General features: G+C 36.9%; 2 protein-coding genes across 3 annotated transcripts in view; one reads left to right on the top strand and one right to left on the bottom strand.

Moving 5' to 3' along the window:
• The window catches only part of DRAM2 (DNA damage regulated autophagy modulator 2), a 27,051-nt gene extending 26,058 nt beyond the window's left edge, over positions 1–993 (bottom strand). Inside the window, exons 1-2 of the mRNA XM_012801765.2 lie at positions 797–993; positions 379–480 (exon numbers count right to left, since the gene is read on the bottom strand). The gene's annotated coding sequence lies outside the window, so the exon portion shown is untranslated. The remainder of the gene's footprint in view (positions 1–378; positions 481–796) is intronic.
• Positions 994–1,055: 62 nt separating this feature from the next.
• CEPT1 (choline/ethanolamine phosphotransferase 1) overlaps positions 1,056–21,275 on the top strand; it is a 44,889-nt gene continuing 24,669 nt past the window's right edge. The window contains exons 1-3 of one of the 2 annotated variants that reach the window (XM_012801709.2): positions 1,056–1,195; positions 7,008–7,417; positions 19,616–19,763. In XM_012801709.2, coding sequence (XP_012657163.1) covers positions 7,079–7,417; positions 19,616–19,763 — 487 coding nt within the window. In that variant the 5' untranslated portion in view covers positions 1,056–1,195; positions 7,008–7,078. The remainder of the gene's footprint in view (positions 1,196–7,007; positions 7,418–19,615; positions 19,764–21,275) is intronic. The other variant, XM_012801710.2, reaches the window with a different exon arrangement.

Genomic DNA, 21,275 nt, shown 5'->3' with positions numbered 1-21,275 from the left:
TTTTTGCAGTTTTTGGCCGGGGCTGGGTTTGAACCCGCCACCTCCGGCATATTGGGCTGGCGCCCTACTCCTTTGAGCCACAGGCGCCGCCCTGGATTAAGTAACATTTTTATAAATTACATCAAATGATACATCGGTGAGAAATGAAGACAGTCTAAAGGCACAACATAAAATACAGAGTTGCATTTGGGTACTGATTTATAAATTAAAATTTGGGAGAACTGAAAGATTATTTCTATGGTTTACTCCCTGTAGATACCTAGGACTAGCAATTTTCCTTCTGTTAGGGGTCCAACACCTGTGCTAGAACTGCGTGTAGTTAGTTGACTGAGCGGCCGATACACACAAGGTCATCACGAATCTCAATTTCAAACTTACCTCCCCCCACCACCGACACCAAGGTATCCGAGCCCAGAAGTGACAACAGTAACCGGCACTCAACCGTAGTTTTAGTGGGACCGAGGCGAAGATTCTCAGCAACTGTTTAAAACAAAACCAGAGGAACGAGTCAGACCGGGATTTTATCCAGAGGCTCGAAGCACTAGGCCTTTAAAGATCTCGGCTACGCTTTGCCTGAGACCAGGGGAAGAAACAAGACAGAGCTGGACACTAAGTACTCCTTGGGCCTGCAAGGACGATGGGCGACAGAAAGGGGATAGAAAGGTGGAGCGCGGTGATTTGAGCCCAGCCTGCACTCACCCAAATAGCCGCTACCTCCCAGGTCCCATACAGACCACCCGCGACTCACGCCACCAGCGACCTGCACAGCGCAGACCCTGGAAAGTAGGTGAGCCACCTGGATTCTCGCGCGCCCGCTACGCAGGTTGGGGCGTAGGTAGGTAGGTTGGCTGCTCCCACTTCCTCGACCCTCCAGATCCCAATTTTTGATGAACCTTTCTAGACCGTGTGAGCTCCCAGGGCCAGTCCTCCTTCCCTCAGTTTTCTGTCTGCCTTAACCGGCTCACAGCTCTCAGCGAAGGGTGCCCGGGTAGGGTGGGGCACTGGAGCGCGCTCCCGAACAGCCAGGCCAGCCCCGGGCCGTGAACGCGCCCGAGCCCGCGCCGCAGCTAGTTCCGACCCTGTCTCCCTTTACGGCAATCACGAAAGTGTCGCGAAGGTGCTGCCGCTGATCGGAGTCACCCAGTCGGCTGGAGTCGGAGGTGTTATCTTCAGGGGTGTGCGTGTAGGGGTCTGGGTAAGGCTGCCGGTCTTGGTTACAGGGTGTAGAGGACGTGGTGGGAGGCACTTCTCCCAGGAAGAGTGCAGAAGAGGGCTGGATGCTCTGGGGTGGGGCACTGGATTATAAGCTGTGTATCGACTCGAGGGAGGCGAACGCCGTCCTTGCTCGCGCAGGGTTGCCTCGCGCGCGGTGTTGTGGGGAGGGCGAGGGGTTGACTGCTCTTCTGCCCCAGTGTGGGGAAGTGGGGTGACAAGCTCCGGGAGCGGGAGCCGGGGGACTATTGTGTGAGAGCCAAGTATCGTTATAAGGAGCTTCTCGGCGGAGTAGCGCTGGGCGGGCCGAGGTCTGGGGGCACTACCCTTCCCCAACCGACCTTGCCTGTCAGGTCCACACCCTCCTTACCAGATGCTGCCAAGTCCACAAACCGTGTGGCATCCCGTGTCGGGTGTGCCTCCCCCTAGGAATGCAGTGCTGGTGTTTTGTGGCCCGGCATCGCTTCCTGGTCCGCAACTTTTCTAGAAATTTCAGCCTATATTGACAAGCGCTGAGATTGCCAGAGCTTGTTTCAGCAGTATTCTTGGAAGGAGAAAGGACCGTTGTGTTGTCGGTGTTCCCGGGGACGCTGGATGTATGGGATTTTACATTTAGCCGTGTTTAACTTGTTTTCTCCAGTTCAGCGCTTGGCATGTTTGTGTCGTTTTTGCCATTTTGCATCATTGGTATTAAATACATAACTTCGTTTGGACTCTTAGTTCATCAGTGAGACCACATTACAATAGTCACCAAATTCATAGTTGTTCAATATTTAGTATCTTACTCTGCATGTGGACAGAAACTAAAGATTCAGTTCCTGCTCTCAAACTAGGAATGTGTTCAAATCGTGTGTATTGAACGGACTGACTTGGAACACAAGTTAGACTGTGGTAGGGTATTTAAAACATTACTAATTTAGAACGATTGGCATTTGCATAAAATTTGAGACTGGTGTTCTAAAAGCATTTTGCTATATTTTTGTTCTGTGCTGAGAAAACCTAAGTAAAGCCCCTTGTACAGCTTGTCTTTACAACCCTTTTATTTAGGTAAATCTGTATCTCAAACTAAAGTCAATTACATTTTATTGCACAGACAATTTCTGAGTTTTCTGGGCTGCGGATTTGTTCTTTGAGCTGACTAAGGGTGCTGGTGATATTCTTTCTGTGGGTCATGTAATACTACTCTTTTTTAAGGGACTGAAAAAATTATAAAATGACAGGCTTTTGCTCTTTTTTTTTTTTTTTTTTAGGGGGCAGAAAGTTTCCTTTTCTAAGGAATGCAAGGTTTCACTTCACCAAAACGCTAGATTTAAGTTGTATCACACAGTACTGTTTTTGCTTCCAAGTCTGCTAAAAAGGCTTTTGTTTTTGTTAACTTGCTCTATGTACCACTTGTTAGATAAAACTGAACTTAATCCTGTATGCCTATTCATTTTTTTTCTTCCTTCCTTATAATTTGGAAATTCCTTTTCTCCTTCTTTTCCTTATAATTTGTTCTGCTTCCCCAGTAGTGTCAGCCATGACTGTTTTCCTTTAGAATGTGGTAAAGATGGGAAAGAGCCCTGTAGTAACAACTTCCAATGAAAGAACTGTAAATGTACCGCTGAATCAGTGCAGATCAAAACTTGGCACCCTTAGACATGGTGGGGGTTGGAAATTCCGGAATTTCACACAACAGGTTGAATATTGTGTAAGCTTACCTTTTGCTCTGCTCAGCAGTCAGAGTTTTGTTTTTGTTTTTTTTAAATAGGGTACTTTCAGATGTTCCCCGTGCTGAAGTCCACACAACTCCACACAGGCTACGTATTAACTTCAGAGACTATAAGCACAGATGTTCTATATGACAGACTTTTTAAGACCCTCAAAATGTTAATGAATTTAGGAAAAGTATTTATTAAATATCCCTGATTCTATTTTTGTACCTTTATTGGGCTTTTCACGTAGATATTCATGTCTGTTGAAAATTATTTGTCAGACCATATGTTTTCTCATCCTGTGACTTAAAAAATAGTATGTTGACAGCATGGTTTAACTAAACCGTTTACAAGATTCTTTCCCCTTTTGGGCTTCTTGGGGATATGGAATGTTACATTTCAGTCTTTCTGTTTACTCAATATCTAGAACAGCTGAATGGTTATTAATTACTATATGAATCATATTTGTTCATTGTTCAGTAAGTACTGATTGCCTGCTTAGTAGTCAATCTGATGTGAGTTTGTAGGAAAAGAATATTAACAAGACTGACATTGCCCCTGCACTCAAGGAGCATACAGTGCAGTGTGAGGAAGAGAGAGAAAAAGTAAAAAAAAAAATAAAAAAATAAAAGGTGAAATTGTGATAAATGTTATGAAGGGAGCAGGACACCAGAGCCAGATTATAACAGAGGAAGGGAATTTACTGATTACAAGTGGAAATGTTACAATAGCTATGGGACTGTGGTCAGTATTCCAGAATCACAGTGGTTGAGAATTCTATACAGTTTAAAATATTCACTTTTACTATTATGATTTTTGAAACCATCCTCAATATAATTTTGGCTGTTCTCCAAAATTATAGGTTTCTTTATAACCTCATTTGGTGCTTTTCATTACATCAGAACAAAATCTCAACTACCCCTTTGCCTTTTCTGACTCTTCGAACTTGATTTTATCATGCTCTGCCATCTGTTTCGCTACTGTGCATCGTCAGAGATGTCTCAGGTACCTGAACAAGGTAAACTCTTTTCTACCTCAGAGCATGTTCCACTTTCTTGGACTATTTTTTCTCATGCTCTTAAAATTGTTGGCCCTTCCTTTCCCTCTAAGTTTAGTATAAAAACTGCTTCAGAGACTTCAGCTACCCTATTTAAAGTGCATTCCCAAATATTTCTGGCTCAGAACATTGTTTTCCTCATAATACTTATCACAATATGTAACACTGCTTGTTTACAGGTTTTTGGCTATTCTCCCACTGGACGAGGAGCTGGGACCTTTTCTTATTCACTGCATTCAGATTTTGAAACTTGGAATCTGTTTTCTCACAAAAACTAATTTGACTGCTGTCTAGGTTTCTAGGTTATAGCTAGCAATAATTTTATTTTTTTCTGTTTTTGTTCCTTATACTGTGATAAGAAAGGGGGACAATTTTTGCTCATCCTTTTGAGCATAAACCTGACTCCATATCAAAATCTCAAATGTCTAAAATAACTTTCATGATAGTATTTGTACTCTTTTTCCATGTTTCCATCATACACCTTTTTTTTCCTTTCTAAGTATGATCTTCCTATTATAGCCACTTACCTTTTCTTATCTTGCTGTCTCAAAATAGGCTTGCTTTTCACTTGCTAAAATTCCAAGGCTTCTCTTTTTTTCTAAAATGGTTTTAATGACCCTGGCACCCAGTCTCAGATGTGGTGGGTGAAGGGAAAAGTGGAACTGGACCTATGGCAGTGATATCAGCCTCTCTGGCTATTTGTATGTGTTGAAATAAAGTAGCCATCCATATGTCAGGGACTACATGTATCTGAATTTGTATTTGTGATGTTGTTGCTAACAGCTTCATAGAGACAGTGTTGCCAAATTGAAATATTGGCAAGGTTGGCAAAGAAAACTAATTGCCTCTTTTCACGTATAAATTATACAATGGCTACATCTAAAAAGGTTTGCAAAATGTAGATTTTTTTCTGAAAGAGAAATAGAAGGTTTAGAATAAATTCAGGTCATGGGGTGGGGGGAGGTGCTGAGAAGGAAAGTATCAGTTTATCAACTAGTCCTGCCAAATGGTCAAACTTAAAACCATTAGGATCAGTTGCTTATAGCTGTTTAGTGCCAAAAGAAAGCTAGCATCCTCAACATGTTGTCGTTGTTTTCTTACAATGAAAAGTGGAACACTGCAGTAATACAATACAAATGGAGTTGACTAAACTTTTCTTTTTATTTATTTATTTATTTATTTATTGAGACAGAGCCTCAAGCTGTCGCCCTGGGTAGAGTGCCATGGCATTTCAGCTCATAGCAACCCCTCTCTCCACATCCCTACAGCATCTGCAACTGTGGGCTTTTGGGATGTGGGCTATTCTCACTGGGGATAGATGATATGTTGGGGTGGTTTGGGTTTGCATTTCTCTGATGATTAGGGACGATGAATATTTTTCCAAATGTTGGTTAGCCATTTGTCTTTCTTCCTCAGGGAAGGTTCTGTTCTTGTCTCTTCACCAGTGGTGGGATTTTTTTGCATCACGCCTTTGTCAGATTCAATATGCAAATATCTTTTCCCATTCTATAGGTTGTCTGTTTGCTTTAATTGTGTCTTTAGCTGTGCAGAAGCTTTTCAGTTTAATTTAGTTCCATTTAGTTTCATTTGTTTATGTTTGATCTTCTTCCTAAGATCTTTGCCCAGGCCAACATCCTTAAGAATTTTTCCCACACTTTCTTCTAGGGTTTTATCATTTCATGTCTCAGATTTAAATCTTTTATCCATCTTGAGTCAATTTTTGTAAGTGATGAAAGGCGTGGGCCTGGTTTCAGTCTTATACATGTGGTTATCCAGTTCTCCCAGCACCATTTATTGAATAATGATTCTTTTCCCCAGTATGTGCCTTTGTTTTGTTTATCAAAGATCAGATGGCTGTATGAGACTAGTTTCATCTCTTGGATTTCTTTTCAGTTCCATGTGTCTGTGTCTCTATTTTTTTTTTTTAACCAATACCGTGCTGTTTTGATCACTGTGGACTTGTAATATAATTTAAAGTCTAGTGGAGTGATACCTTTGGCTTTGTTTTTATTACTAAAAATTGCCTTGGCTGTATGAATTTTTCTCTGGTTCCATACAAAATGAAGAAGTATTTTTTCCAGTTCTTCAAGTATGATGTTGGTATTTTAATGAGGATTGCATTGAATCTATAGATTGCTTTGAGTAGTATAGACACTAATTTTTAATTGTTCACATTACCTTTTCCATTCTGATGAATATATAGAGCTACCCTATTAATAATGGAAATACTCATGTAATTATTTTCTTATGCTACTTAATTACTTTTTATTTTTATTATGTTGTTATTGTTAATCTTTTCTAAATCAAGTATAAACACTTGGATTGAATTCAAGGTCCTTTATCAACAGTCATTACTTAAGCCATTTGAACTTTTTTCCTTACTGCTTCTTCAGTTCATCAGGTTGGTTATTCTGCTAATACATATATATTGTCTTAATGTTTTTCCTTGCTATTTGCCCCCACCTAGAATACCATCTACATACCTCTCTGCCATAAGACATTTTACCTTTTGATAGAATGTAAACAGAAGCCCCTGTATCGTTTGAATACCAACTAGCTATGTGATTTGGACAAGTTAATTAGCCTCACTGTGGTTTAGTTTCTTTTTCTGTTGCAAAAACATAGGGATAATTAACAATCCCTACCTTCTAGGGCTGTTGTGAAGATTAAATGAATTAACATATAAAAAGTTCTTAAAGTTTTTAATATATAGTAACTGCTCAGTAAATATTATATCATTAAATTAAAGCCTAGTTTAAGATTTATTTCATTCAAGTCATTTCTTTGATGTTAATGCTAATTTTCCAGCTATGGTACCTCGATTTCCATTTTTGTGAAGTGACTGTGAGCTTCGAAGTCATATAAACAGAAACATTAAAGGTGACGTTTTATTGCTTTAGTAAGAACTAGAAACAACATCAGTTTCCTGATTCTGATCATATTTGATATTTATTATTCTACTAGCAGTTTGAATTTTTTTCTTTGTTTACTGATGTTGACATAAAATATAAGTAGTAGCTGACATATGTATCTTTTTTTTTCAGGTAAGCACCAACCACAGAAAGCTACAAAACAAGATAAATTACTCTTTCCAAATATAAGAAAACTAAGATCCATGAGTGGGCATCGGTCAACGAGGAAGAGATATGGGGATTCTCACCCAGAGTCCCCTGTGGGCTTTGGGCATACAAGTACTACAGGGTGTGTTTTAAATAAATTGTTTCAGTTACCCACACCACCATTGTCAAGACACCAACTAAAACGGCTAGAAGAACACAGATATCAGAGTGCCGGACGGTCCCTGCTTGAGCCCTTAATGCAAGGATATTGGGAATGGCTAGTTGGAAGAGTGCCTTCCTGGATTGCCCCCAATCTCATCACCATCATTGGACTGTCGATAAACATCTGTACAACTATTTTATTAGTTTTCTATTGTCCTACAGCTACAGAGCAGGTAAGAGGAATTTCTTAATAAATCTCAAAATTTGTTGTATACCAGAAACATAAAAATTAATGTTAGCAGCAATTAACACAAAATTTACCTTATAAAATCACTAAACTTCTATTCTTTACAGAAAAATATTATCTCATTTTATAAAATGGCTGAGTAAAGTCTAAGAAAAAATTTAAATATCATAGAAAGAGCCTGGTATTTGAGATGGCATGACTGAGAACCAGTCTTATCGAAAGTATACTTTCCATTCTAGTGAGAATTGTTAAATTTCCCTTTTCTTTTCCTGTAAACATGTGACTGATAGCCTGTAGGTTTGTTGTTATAACGCTAACAACTTGCAAAGGAAGTGTAAGAAAAAGTCAACATAATGTATTTCCTGTTCCTTTTCTGCTCTGGTTGTCATTAAGAAAGGAAGCATGGTATTGCTTACAAAGACTCCCTCCCTAGGCCTTCTCAGATCCAAGCCTCTCTTGTACTGTTATCCTCTATTACCTTCTGTACCATTACTTGAAATCATAACTAGAACTCTTCATCACAGTGGGCAAATTGATGTTTATTTCTTTGGTTTTAAATTTTTCTTACCAAATTAAAGTAAGGTATTAGGCAGATAAAGGAAAATCAGAAACATTTATTCTACCTGGATTAATCAGAATCATCATCTGAGCTACCCCAAGGAGATAGAAGCTCATTTTTAGCTAAAAATGACTCTAAACTATATGAAATCACAATGGCCTCAATAATCCCTATCTTGTGTTAAGCTTGAAGTTATATATATATATTTTTTAATGTAGCCTTTTCAAATGATTTGCCTTTTGATAAAGTTTCTACCAACCAATCCTTTATTCCTGTTTTCATCACTACATTTATTTACACATGTATTTCTTAAATAAATACATGTGTAAAGTGAATAGCTATTGAGTGTCATGTGTATCCATAAAACATGTGATTCCTGTCTTTTTACAGGTATTTTTCCCTACTCTTAAATACCATTATTTTAATTTCTCTTTCTATATATACAAATATAGTTCGTACAGATTTTATGAATATATTTCTGGGTTTTCCTCATTTTCATAACTATCTTGCTGTACTTTAATCAGGATAGTTAAAAATACAAAAACCAGTGTGATTGTTTAAATATGTTGGGATCCTTTATCACCTCTTTTGAGCTGTTTTGCCTGGGGCTTACTTGATAAACTAACCACTATTTCCAGAGGAGTTTGTCCAGATCACACATATACATAGCTATATAATAGAACAAGGAGGTGGCTTGCTTCTAGGAAGCCCTACAATAGCCCTAACCTAGTTCTGGAATGTGGATAAGGGATTGAGAACAGATTCAAAGGTAGCTCAGCTACTGATAGTCATTTATTGAATGACTCAGTATATCAGTTACCTTGGCCTCTGTTCTTAAGTGATTAGAAACTATTGGAGCAACTCTAGAATTTGTTAAACCTTTGGGGAGACTTCCAGAATGGGAATCTTTCAGAATTGCTGCTGGGAAGAATAAAGGTATAATATAAGCCAGTTTGTTGCCTTTTTTTTTTTTTCCTGTCAAGACAGAGTTCTATCCTATGCCCTGAGCAGAGTGCAATGGCGTTTGAGTGCAACCTCAGACTCGGGCTGTGGACCTCCTGCTGCCTCAGCCTCTGAAGCCACTGGGATTACAGGTGCTAACTGTGGCACCTAGCTGGGTTTTTCCATTTTTTTACACGAGACTGGGTCTCACTCTTGCTCAGACAAGCCTCGAATTCCTGAGCTCAAGCAATCCTCCCTCCTCAGCCTCCCACAGTGTTGGGATTACAGGTGTGAGCCACCACACCCAGCTGTTTGTTTCTTTTTAAGAGAAGGTATTATCCTATAAACTATACACCTAGATGCATTTATAGCTGCATGGCAGAAATCCTGGTTAGGCACAGATTAGAATGTAAAATAGGCCATGGCTATCTACCACGATAGGCTCTTAACCTCTGTGATCTTCAGTAAGATACGTAAATTCACTAAGTCACACTTTTATCTTTTTAAATATTGTTTTATGATATTATGGGGATTAAGAAAGATCATGCATTCAGGGTGCCTAGAATATAATGCCCAAAATGGTAATGGTTATTGTTTCATTGGTCCAAAAGATTATGTATATAGCCTGTTCTTCCCTATAATCCCCGTCCCGTTGCTGATAGCCTCTAATAATACATAATACGTGGAGTCACAAATTTATCTAACTTCTTTATTGAAGTTTTCATACATTTTTATCAGCATTTTATACAATGAAAGAATTATATAAATTTATCACCCAGGAAAATTCTAATTCATTATATATCTAATTCTTTTGGACCTTATACCAGTAGGTGACTACTAAGTCTCAAGTCTACTGTACACTATTATGAACTTTTTATATATTTTTTATATTACAGATTATTTTGATGGATCAGAGTTTCTGATTACCAGTCTTTCTGGTAGAAAACAAGTCATTATTGTAAAGGTTTCATAAGAGTTGTTGTCGTTGTTAGAAAAAGCAAACTTCTTAATAGATAAGAAAGGAAAATAAGGGCTTATTTTTCAAATTCTTAAGGTAGAAATGTAGATTTCTCTTTTTATATACAATACCAAAATTTTCCCTTGACTTATTTCTCACTAAGTATTTAAACATCATCCTTAGTAAGTAGCTTTGGTTTTAGTATCATAAGTTAATTTGGAATTTGTCTTGCAACTTGACATATGTTAATATACTGGAGTTACCCTTGCCACATAAGATAGATAAAGGAAGTTGGCATTTATCTCTTTTATATACATGAAAACCAGATCTCAGCTATATTGCTACCAATAAGAGTTCTGTGAAATTTACACTTGATCTTAGCCAAAAATCTGAGAAGTGATAGAGTTCTGTCAACTTTAAATGTCCTTTTGAAATATGGTCCTAAGAGGTTTTTTTGTTTAAATGCTCATTTGTTTTTGTTTTTATACATACTGCTAGGTTTCATGCTTTTTATCTAACTTAAAAACAACTTGTTAGACTTTTTTAGCAAAGAAAAAAGTAAAAAGAAAATTAAAATGCATTTTGCTTGATCTCACTTCCCAGTTAACTTCTACTTTCAAGATTTGGAAAAAATAATTCTTCATTTTCTGTAGAACCAGAAAAAAACCCATATAGCCAAGGCAATTCTTAGTAATAAAAACGAAGCTGGGGATATCACCCTTCCAGACTTTAGGCTATACTAGAAGGCCATAGTGACCCATAGTGCATGGTATTGGCACAAAAATAGAGACATTGACATTTGAAACCCAATAGAAGCCAAACATCTTATAGCCACTTGATCTTTGATAAACCAAAAACATACACTTTTGGACCAATAAAACAGTAACCATTACCATTTTGAGCATTATATTCTAGGTACCCTAAATGCATGATCTTACTTAATCCCCATAATACCACAAAATAATATTTAAAAAGATAAAAGTGTGACTTAGTGAATTTACATATCTTACTGAAGATTACAGAGGTTAAGAGCCTATCGTGGTAGACAGCCATGGCCTATTTTAATACATTCGGATCTGCACCTAACAATTGAATAGGGGAAGGAATCCCTATTTAATAATCCCTATCTCCCTATCCAGTTGGGAGAACTGGATAACCGAATGTTAAAGACTGAAATTGGACCCACACCTCTCACCACTTACAAAAATTGATTCAAAATGGAGGGAATGAAACTAAAAATCCTTGAAGAAAGTGTGAGGAAAACACTTGAAGACATCGGCCTGATGAAAGACTGTATGAAGAGGACTTCCATGGCAATTGCAACAGCAACAAAAGTAAACAAATGGGACATAATTAAACTGAAAAGCTTCTGCACAGCTAAGGAAACAATAACCAAACAGCCTGCAGAATGGGAAAAGATATTTGCATATAGTGAACAGACAAAAGCTTGATAACTAGACTTTACAGAGAATTCAAATTAATCAACAAAAAAAGACCAAACAATCCTACATCTCACTGGCAAGAGACATGAATAGAACCTTCCCTAAAGAAGACAGATGGACGGCTAACAAACATGAAAAAATGTTCATTGTCCCTAATCATCAGAGAAATGTAAGTCAAAACTACCCTGAGATATCATCTAACCCCAGTGAGAATGGCCCACATCACAAAGTCTCAAAGCTGCAGGCACTGGCATGGTTGTGGAGAGAAGGGAACACTTTTACACTTCTGTTGGGACTGCAGACTAATATAACCTTTTTTGCGATCTGAAGAGAAGCCAGAGTATAATAATATAACCTTTTTTGGAAGGAAGTATGTAGAATCCTCAGAGAACTCAAATTAGACCTCCCATTTGAGCCTGCAATCTCATTACTGGGCATCTACCCAGAAGAAAAAAAATCCTTTTCTCATAAGGACATTTGCACTAGATTGTTTAACACAGCTCAATTTACAGTTGCCCAAACGTGGAAACAACCTAGATGCCCACCACTTGGAATGGATTAACAAGCTGTGGTATATGTATACCATGGACTACTATTTAGCTGTTAAAAAAAGTGGAGACTTTTATATTAACCTGGATGGAGGTGAAACACATTCTTAATAAAATATCACAAGACTGGAGAAGCAAGAAACCAAACTACTCAATTCTAATATGAAGGCAGAAGAAGAGCTGATAGAAGGAAAGGGGTAGTGAAATGAGAGTGGGGAGAGGGGAAGGGAGTTGGGGGGCCATAGTGTATGGCACACCTCTTGGGGGCGGGACACAATTATAAGAGGGACTTTAACAGATGCAATCAGTGTAACCTAATCTTTTGTACCCTTGATGAATCCCAAACAATAAAAAGGAAGGAAGGAAGAGAGGGAGGAAGGGAAGGAGGGAAGAGAAAGAAAGGAAAAAAGAAGGAAGGGAGGGAAAGAGGGAAAGAAATTAAGAAACAAAAAAAAAAAGAAAAAATTCAAGCAAAACTATAAAACAAAAAGTAGTATTATCCCTTTTTTACCTGTCTTCTCTTTCCCAATTCCTACCCCAGTCCCTCCTCAAAATACTGTTTAACAATTTTTTTCAAAAAATCACACCCCTAATTTTATTGAATGGAAAACCAACTTGCAGAAATATGTGTACAGTCCACTGTTTGTAAATTGTGTATGGATATATGTAAAATAGAATGTTTGCTAAAGGCAAACATGGAAATAAGACAAAATTCAGGTTAGTGAGTACCTTTGGGGGAAGATTATGTGACAGATTGGAAAGGACTGTTCATGGAGCTTCAATCACATTTTTTAAGGTAGGAGGTTTGTCATGGATGTTCATTATTCTTTAAGAACTTTTCGTATGTTTGAAATATTTAATAGTAAAATTCATATGTATATCTGCCCAAACATATATGTGCCAAAATTTTATAAATATTTTTTGCCTTTTATTATTACTTGACACATAATCATTCTACATATCTATGGCGTGTGAATGATATTTAGGTACATGTATGCAATGTGTAATGATCAAATAAGGGCAATTAGCATATCTATTATCTCAAACATTTATCATTTTTTTGTGTTGGGAACACATAGGAATCTTCCTTTCTAGCTGTTTGAAGGTAGCTAATAAATTATAGTTAACTATATTCATCCTGTGCAGTGCTATAGAGCACTAGAACTTATTTCTTCTATCTAACTGTAGTTTTGTATTTGTATTTGCTAAACAAATTCTCCTATCCTCTTCTTCCTCTACATTTCCCAGCCTTTAGTAACTACAAATGTACACTCTTTCTGTGAGCTCGACATGTTTTAGCTCCCACATATGAGTGAGAACATGAGTTATCTTTCTATGCCTGATTTATTTCACTTAACAGAATGTCCCCCAGGCTCATCCATGTTGTTGGGAATAATGACGTTTCATTCTTTTTTGACTATAGTTATGTATATATATCACATTTTCTTTATTCAATCCTTTGTTGATGGACATTTGTATTGCTTCAATATCTTAGCTGTTGTGAATAGTGCTACAATAGGGGAGCAGATATATCTTTAATATATAAGTTTGTTTTCCTTTGCACAAGTACCCAGTAGTAGAATTGCTAGATCATAAAGGGGTTCTATTTTTAGTTTTAAGGAACCTCCATGCTGTTCTCCATATGGCTATACTAATTAACATTCTTTACCAACAGTGTGTAAGAGTTCCTTTTTCTCCACATCATTACCAGCATTTGTTACTTATCATTTTGAAAATAACCATTCTAACTGGGGTGAGATATGTTACTGTGGTATTGCTTTGCATTGCCCTGATGGTAAGTGATGTTGAACATTTTTCACATGATATGTCTTTTTTTTTATTATTTTTATTTTTTAGAATTGTCTGTTTAGATCCTTTATCCATCTTTTTTTTTCTTTATTTTTTGACAGTCTTGCTTTGTCACCCTCAGTAGAGTGCTGTGGCATCGTAGCTCACAGCAACCTCAAGTTCTTGGGTTCAAGCAGTTCTCTTGTCTTAACCTCCCAAGTAACTGGCACTACAGGTGCCTTCCACAATACCTGGCTGTTTTTAGAGATGCGGTCTCACTCTGGCTCAGGCTGGTCTTGAACCTGTGAGCTCAGGCAATCCAGCCACCTTGGCCTCCCAGAGTGCTAGGATTACAGGCATGAGCCACCACGCCTGGCCCCTTTACCTATCTTTAAATTGGATTATTAGGTTTTTTTTTTCCTGTGAAGATTTTTGAGTTCTTATACTCTAGATATTAGTTGATTGTCAGAGGTGTAGTTTGCACTAATTTTTTCCTATTCATTAGGTTGTCTCTTCACTTTGTTGATTGTTTCTTGTGCTATGGAGAAACTTTTAATTTGCTATAGTTCTATTGTCTGTTTTTTGGTTTTTCCCCTGCACTTTTGAGATTTTAGTCATAAAATCTTTACTTAGACCAATATTCTGAAGAATTCCCTCATGTTTTCTTCAATTAGTTTTATAATTTGGGGTCATACATTTAAGTCTTCAATCCATTTTGAGTTAATTTTTGTGTATAGTAAGAGATAGCAGTCTAGTTTCATTCTTCTGCATATGGTTCAGTTTTCCCACCACCATTTATTGACGATGCTGTCCTTTTCCCCAGTGCACTTGGCATATTTGTCAAAAAACAGTTGATCGTAAATATATGGATTTATTTCTGGGTTCTCATTTCCTTGGGTCTGTGTATCTGTTTTTATACCAGTACCATACCATTTGGTTACTATAGCTTTGTAGTATATTTTGAAGTCAGATAGTGTGGTGCCTCTAGTAAGTCAGGATTGCTTCACCAAATTAGGGTCTTTTATGGTTCCATATGAATTTTAGTATTGCTTTTTTATTTCTATGAAGAATGTTATAGATATTTTGACAGAGATTGCATTAACTCTGTAGATTGCTTTGGGTAATATGGTCATTTTAATAGACCTTCATAAGTTGATCACCTAAGGGAATGGAAAAACTGATCACTGTACAGAGATGGTCAGCATAAGGAACTTCCACTAAGTACATGTGATGTATGAAAATTAGATGAACTTAAAGAGATGGACAACTATGGAGGTCTTCTGTATTCTTCCAACCCATGAGCATTGGATGTCTTTCTGTTTATTTGTGTCCTCTTCCATTTGTGTCATCAATGTTTTGTAGCGTTGTTTTGTTTTTTCTAGGGCAGCAGTTCTCAGCCTTGGGTTGCGACCCCTTTGTAACAATGAAAATAAATCCTGCATATCAGATATTTACATTACAATTCATAACAGTAGCAAAATTACAATTATGAAGTAGCAATGAAAATAATTTTATGGTTGGGGGTCACCAACCATAAGGAACTGTATTATGAGGAACTGTAATATGAGGAACTGTATTAATGGGTCACAGCATCAGGAAGGTTTTGAACCACTGTTCTAGGACTAGACAGGCATTCACATTTTTTAGCTGTATTGTAGCGTTCTTTTACCTCCTTGGTTAAGTTTATTCCTAAGTATTTTTTTTTTGTAGCTATCGTAAATGGGATTGCTTCTTTTATTTCTTTTTCAGCCGGTTCATTATTGGTTTATAGGCATATTAATAATTTTATATGTTAATTTTGATTCTTTCAACTTTACTGAATTTGTTCTTCCATTCCTGGAGTTTTTGGTGAGGTCTTTAGGATTTTCTATATGTAAGAGATGTCATCTGCAAAGGACAGTTTGACTTCCTCTTTTCCGGTTAGTATACCCTTTCTTTCTCTTACCTAATTGCTCTGACTATGACTTCCAATACTATGTTGATTAAGAATAATAAGAATGAGCATCTTGTTATCTACTTCAAGTTTTTAGATGAAAAGTTTTTAGTTTTTCTCCATTCAGGGTGTGTTAGATGTGGGTATACTATATATGGCCTTTATTGGGATATGTTTCTTCTATACCTCATTGGTTGAGTTTTTATCAGGAAAAGATACTGAATCTGTTGAGTGCTTTTTCTGAATCTGTTGAGATTATCATGGGGTCTTTGTCCTTCTGTATGTAAGAGCATGTCATCTGCAAAGAAGGGCAGTTTGACTTACTCTTTCCCAATTTGTGTCCCCTTTATTTCTTTCTCTTACCTAATTGTTTTGGCTGTGGTTGCCAGTACTATGTTGATTAAGAGTAGTAAGAATGGGCTTCTTAGAATGAATTGGAAAGAATTCTCTCTTTAAGTTTTTGGAATGGTTTGAGAATAATTCCTCTTTAAACATTTGTTGGAATTTAGTAGTACAGCCATCTGGTCAAGGGCTGTTCTTTGATAGGAAACTTAATTACTGAATCAGTCTTGTTACTCATTATTGGTCTGTTCAGGTTTTCTCTTCTTTGTTCAATCTTGGTAGCTTATGTGTACCCAGGAATTTATCCATTTTCTCTAGGTTTTCCAATTTGTTGATATATAGTTGTTTCTATTAGTCTCTAATGATCCTTTGTATTTCTGTTCTATCTGTTGTAATATGTCCGTTTTTGTTTCTGATTTTGAGTCTTCTCTTTTTTTTTTTCAGTCTAGCTAATGGTAAATTTTGTTTATCTTTTTTAAAAAACAACTTTTCTGTGGTCTCTGCTTAGTTCTGATCTGTGTTATTTTCTTTTTTCTACTTTTGGGTTTGGTTTGCGCCTGCTTTTTAATTCTTTTTTTTTTTTTGAGACGGAGCCTCAAGCTATCCCCCTGGGTAGAGTGCCATGGCATCACGCTCACAGCAACCTCCAACTCCTGGGCTCAAGTGAGTCTCTTGCCTCAGCCTCCCAAGTAGCTGGGACTACAGGCACCCGCCACAACACCTGGCCATTTTTTGGTTGCAGCCATCATTGTTGTTTGGCGGGCCCGGGCTGGGGATTCGAACCCGCCACCTTAGGTGTATGTGGCTGGCGCCTTAGCCGATTGAGCCACAGGCGCCGAGCCCTGCTTTTTAATTCTTTAAAGTGCATTGTTAGGCTGTTTATTTGAAATCTTCTTACTTTTTTGATGTAGGCATTTATTGCTGTAAACCACTCTGTTAGTACTGCTTTTGCTACATCCAGTAGCTTTTGCTATATCATTTTCCTTTGTTTCAAGAAATTTTTAATTTCCTTTTTAATTTCGTCATAGATCTGTTTGTTGTCAGGAATGTATTGTTTAATTTCCATGTATTTGTGCAGTTTACAAAAGTCCCCTGGTTTAATCCATTGTAGTCCAAGAAGATACTTGATATGATTTCAATTTAAAGAAAAATTTCTTGGGACTTGTTTTGAAGCCTAATCATGGTCTGTCTTGGAGACTGTGTCATGTGCTGCTGGTAAGGATGTATATTCTGTAACTGTTTCATGAAATGTTTTGTAAACTTCTCTTAGTTCCTTATGGTCTATAGTTTAAATCCAATGATTTCTTTGTTGATTTTCTGTCAGGATGATTGGTCCAGTGCTGAAAGTGGGCTAATGTTTAACAACTTTTTGATGTATCCTCTCAAAAAAGAAAATTATTTTTTGTACCAGCATATGTATATATTTGTATACGTAAATTCTTCAGTTCAGTAAAACCACATGTTTCTTACATTTTTCACATGAGTTGACTTGCATAAAAAGTTGATTAATTGCCAGGTTGTGATAAGATTTTTTGCTTACTGATTTTGATTGCTTTTGATTACTGATTTCCTACCCATCTACCAAAACATGTAATGATTTTCTGACTGATATATAAGTTCCTTCATTCACTGTCCTCTCAGGATCTGACCAGCTGAGATCATACATACTTCTTGAATTAGGAAGCTTTCTTGTTAAAATTCCTCTGAAAGTTATGAAACAGTGGGAATAAGGATAAGTCTATAAATAGTAGTTTAGTATTCTATAGATTCACAGGAAGAAAGGAAAATAGACAAGAAAACTTTACTTTTTTATGTATATAATTCTTCTGTTTTCTAGTCTTATATGTATAGTAGAGTTGAAGTTGTCTCTGTTTCACAGCAACACGTTGCCTTATTAAATCCTAAGTTAGACCCCAAGAAGTCCCTAACCATGTAGTCTCCTAAAGCAGAGATAACCAATAGAACTTTTTGTGTTAATGGGAGTATTGTATATCTTTGTGATCCAACATGGTATCTATTGGTAGATACATGGTAGCTATATGTAGCTATTGAGCATTTGAATTGTGACTACGGTGACTAAGGGACTGAATTTTTAATTTAATTTTAATTAAACAAATAATCACACATGACTGATGGCTACTGTACAGAACAACATAGTCCTAGACCATTATTGAATTCCTTTAGGAGCAAGAAGCAGTAGACCCAAAGCTCAGAAGAAGGGTTCTTAGTAACACAAGATTAATTACTCTATTCATTTTGCTTGCCTGTAAAATCTTGTTACATAACCACAGTTATTGCTTTCAGGGTTTGTAACTGGCTTATGGGGAGCTATATATGATGATCCTTTTAATATCTCAGTGTCCTAAAATATAGAACTCCAAGGTAAAAGTTTTCAAGAAACAAAGTTTTACTCTTATCACCCAAGCTGGAGTACGGTGGCTTGATCATAGCTCGCTGCAGCATTGGACTCCTGGACTCAACCTCACACCTTCGCCTCCCAAGTAGCTGGGACTATAGGCACGTGCCAGTACAACCGGCTTATTTTGTTAAACCTTTATTAAGAGACAGAGTCTTGCTATAGTTGCTCAAGCTGGTCTTAAACTGCTGGCTTCAAGGGATCCTCCTGCCTCAGCCTCCAAAGTAGCTGTGATTACGGACATGAGCCACCACACCTGACCCAAGAAAGTCTTTTAAGAGATAGTCCTTACCTATTGATAACTGAATATTAAATAGACCTCTGTCAGAGAGAAATCCTGCTGTAGTACAGAATATACTGAATGTAAGTGCTTAATACAGTATAACTTGATAACCGGTATCTGAGGAAATATCTTGTGATTATAAAAACTTTTTCGTGTTCTGGACATGGGAAAATTGTGAAAAGTGATGTAAAATATTCTTAAAGAAAACCCAAATAGAAGCTCCCCCTTTTTAATACATAGTGACTCACTAGATTCAATACCAGTGATTTACTTTCTCTCTGGCAAAAGAAAAGCTATTCCTTGAAAATGTGACTATGAATATTTAAAAAATAATGTTCTGAGCACTCTGTGCACTGGATCATCTCCTAGTGTAGTCCCATGGACCATTGTAGAGATATGTTTCAAAATAAGTTACATGCTTAAATAAATGTAGAAAATAGGTCCATCTTATGTCCCCTCTCTTGATTATTAAGTGTTACATTAGCCATATAAAGGGCTAGGGAAAAGTCCTGCATTAGGGAAATCTATTTAACGTTGTTTGATGTTTAATCTAATATTTCCTCCATGAGGTTTTCTTTTCATGTAATACTCACAAACATCTTGAAAGATACCATAGTATAGTTTTAGGGAAAACTATATTAAATTATTCTTTAATCAATTTAGAATCTGAATGTTGGGAAGAATCTCATGGAAGATACCTAGACTAATCTCATGGGATTTCTGTAATATCCCTGCTAAGTACTTACCCAGCTTCTGCCTGAGCACCTTTAAAGGGAGGGAATTTTTAATTATCTTACAATCCTAATTGTTTCGATACATTTTTCATTATGTATCACTTGAATCTTCTCTTCCACAGCTCTGTGCTTCTTTATAGAATAAAGATAAATGTCTTTAGGTAAAAATACATCAGCCAAATAATGGTAACTATTAATAATACTCTGACTATTCCTGCCTCTCTTATTTTATTTCACAGGCACCTCTGTGGGCATATATTGCTTGTGCATGTGGCCTTTTCATTTACCAGTCTCTGGATGCCATAGATGGGAAACAGGCAAGAAGAACCAATAGTAGTTCTCCTTTGGGAGAACTTTTTGATCATGGTTGTGATTCACTATCAACAGGTATTACTGGTTTTTTAAAATGCTGATGATTCTTAATAGTGATACATGTAAAAGAAATGTGATAAGCAATGTTAGAGGAAAATGAAAAGTCTGCTTAATTATCACAATACATGATTTTGTATTAAAGTTTAGTATTCTTTAAAAGACTATGAATCTGGTTTATGTTTGTTATTATTGGCAATATTAGGAAATTTGAAATTAAGAAAATTTCTACTTGTTTTTGTTAACCCTAAATATTGTTTGAGCGTCTTTTATTTGTAAAATGATGGGGTATAATTGTCATCATCAAAAATCTTATAAGCTATAAATGAGAGCACAATAGCAGGAGATAAGTAATTCATGGTCTTTATTTTTAAATGAATGTTATGTGGACATTTAAAATTATGTTTTAGACTTAGATTATAACTGTGATAATGGGCTTAGATAAAAAGACTAGGATCAATGAAGAACTATAGTTAATATTAATAATAACATTGTATACTGAAATTTGCTAAGAGTAGATTTTAAGTGCGCTTCCCACAGGGCAAACAGAAGGTAGCTATGGAAGATGATGGATAGGTTAATTCACTTAACCATAGTAATCATTTCACTATATATTCCATGAGGTCTGACAATGAAGTTTAAAATTCATCCTAGAGAAACTACTACATACCTCATTGCTGAATATCACTGTAGTCACCTTCAAAGTACTCCCTTTGGGAAACTATGCACCAGGGCCAGTGTCTAGTTCACCCTTCAAAGCAATTTTAGAACTCCTTCTGGAATGACCATAGGAGCTGCCATTATATGGCACATGAAAACACACAATAACAATAATGAATGTTAGCAAGATACCGCCACATGTCAGCGTGAACACAGCTGTGAGACGTTGATACACCAAGGTTAGGAAATCTTACCAAGTCATTTGTACAGTGCTGCCAATGTAAGTACTTGGTGGCAAGTTTACAAACGTAATTGTCAGACCTCCTACAATAGCAGTTCTGATGGCTATTCCAAAAAAAGAATTCCATAATTGCTTTGAAGGATGAACTAGGTAGGCACTGATATCATGCATAGCTTCCCAAGGGGAGTACTTCAAACGTGACCATAATGATATTAAGCAATAAAGTATGTACCACCTTTTCAAGAATGAATTCATGAACTTAATTGCCAGACTTTGTATGTTTATGAAAACAGCATGTTGCATACCTTATGTGCAATTTGTAAAAAAATAAAAATAAAAAAGGATACACTGAAATGCTAGCAATAATTGGGTCACTAAGGATATGTCTTTATTTGCACTATTTTACAAATTTTTAAGATAATGTTTTAGTGTGGTTTTAGAGAGGAAAAAAAGATTTAGAAATTGAATGATAGGGTGGTGCCTGTGGCTCAGTGAGTAGGGCACTGCTGGCCAAACTGCAACAAAAACTAGCCAGGCATTGTGGCAAATGCCTATAGTCCCAGCTACTTGGGAGGCTGAGGCAAGGGAATCACTTAAGCCCAAGAGCTGGAGGTTGCTGTGAGCTGTGA

The sequence above is a fragment of the Otolemur garnettii genome, unplaced genomic scaffold (genome assembly GCF_000181295.1).
Source record: "Otolemur garnettii isolate 467f Iridium unplaced genomic scaffold, OtoGar3 scaffold00010, whole genome shotgun sequence".
Classification (NCBI taxonomy): domain Eukaryota; kingdom Metazoa; phylum Chordata; class Mammalia; order Primates; family Galagidae; genus Otolemur; species Otolemur garnettii.
Note: the sequence above shows the minus strand (reverse complement) of the source record. Positions and strands in the feature narration are given on the sequence as shown.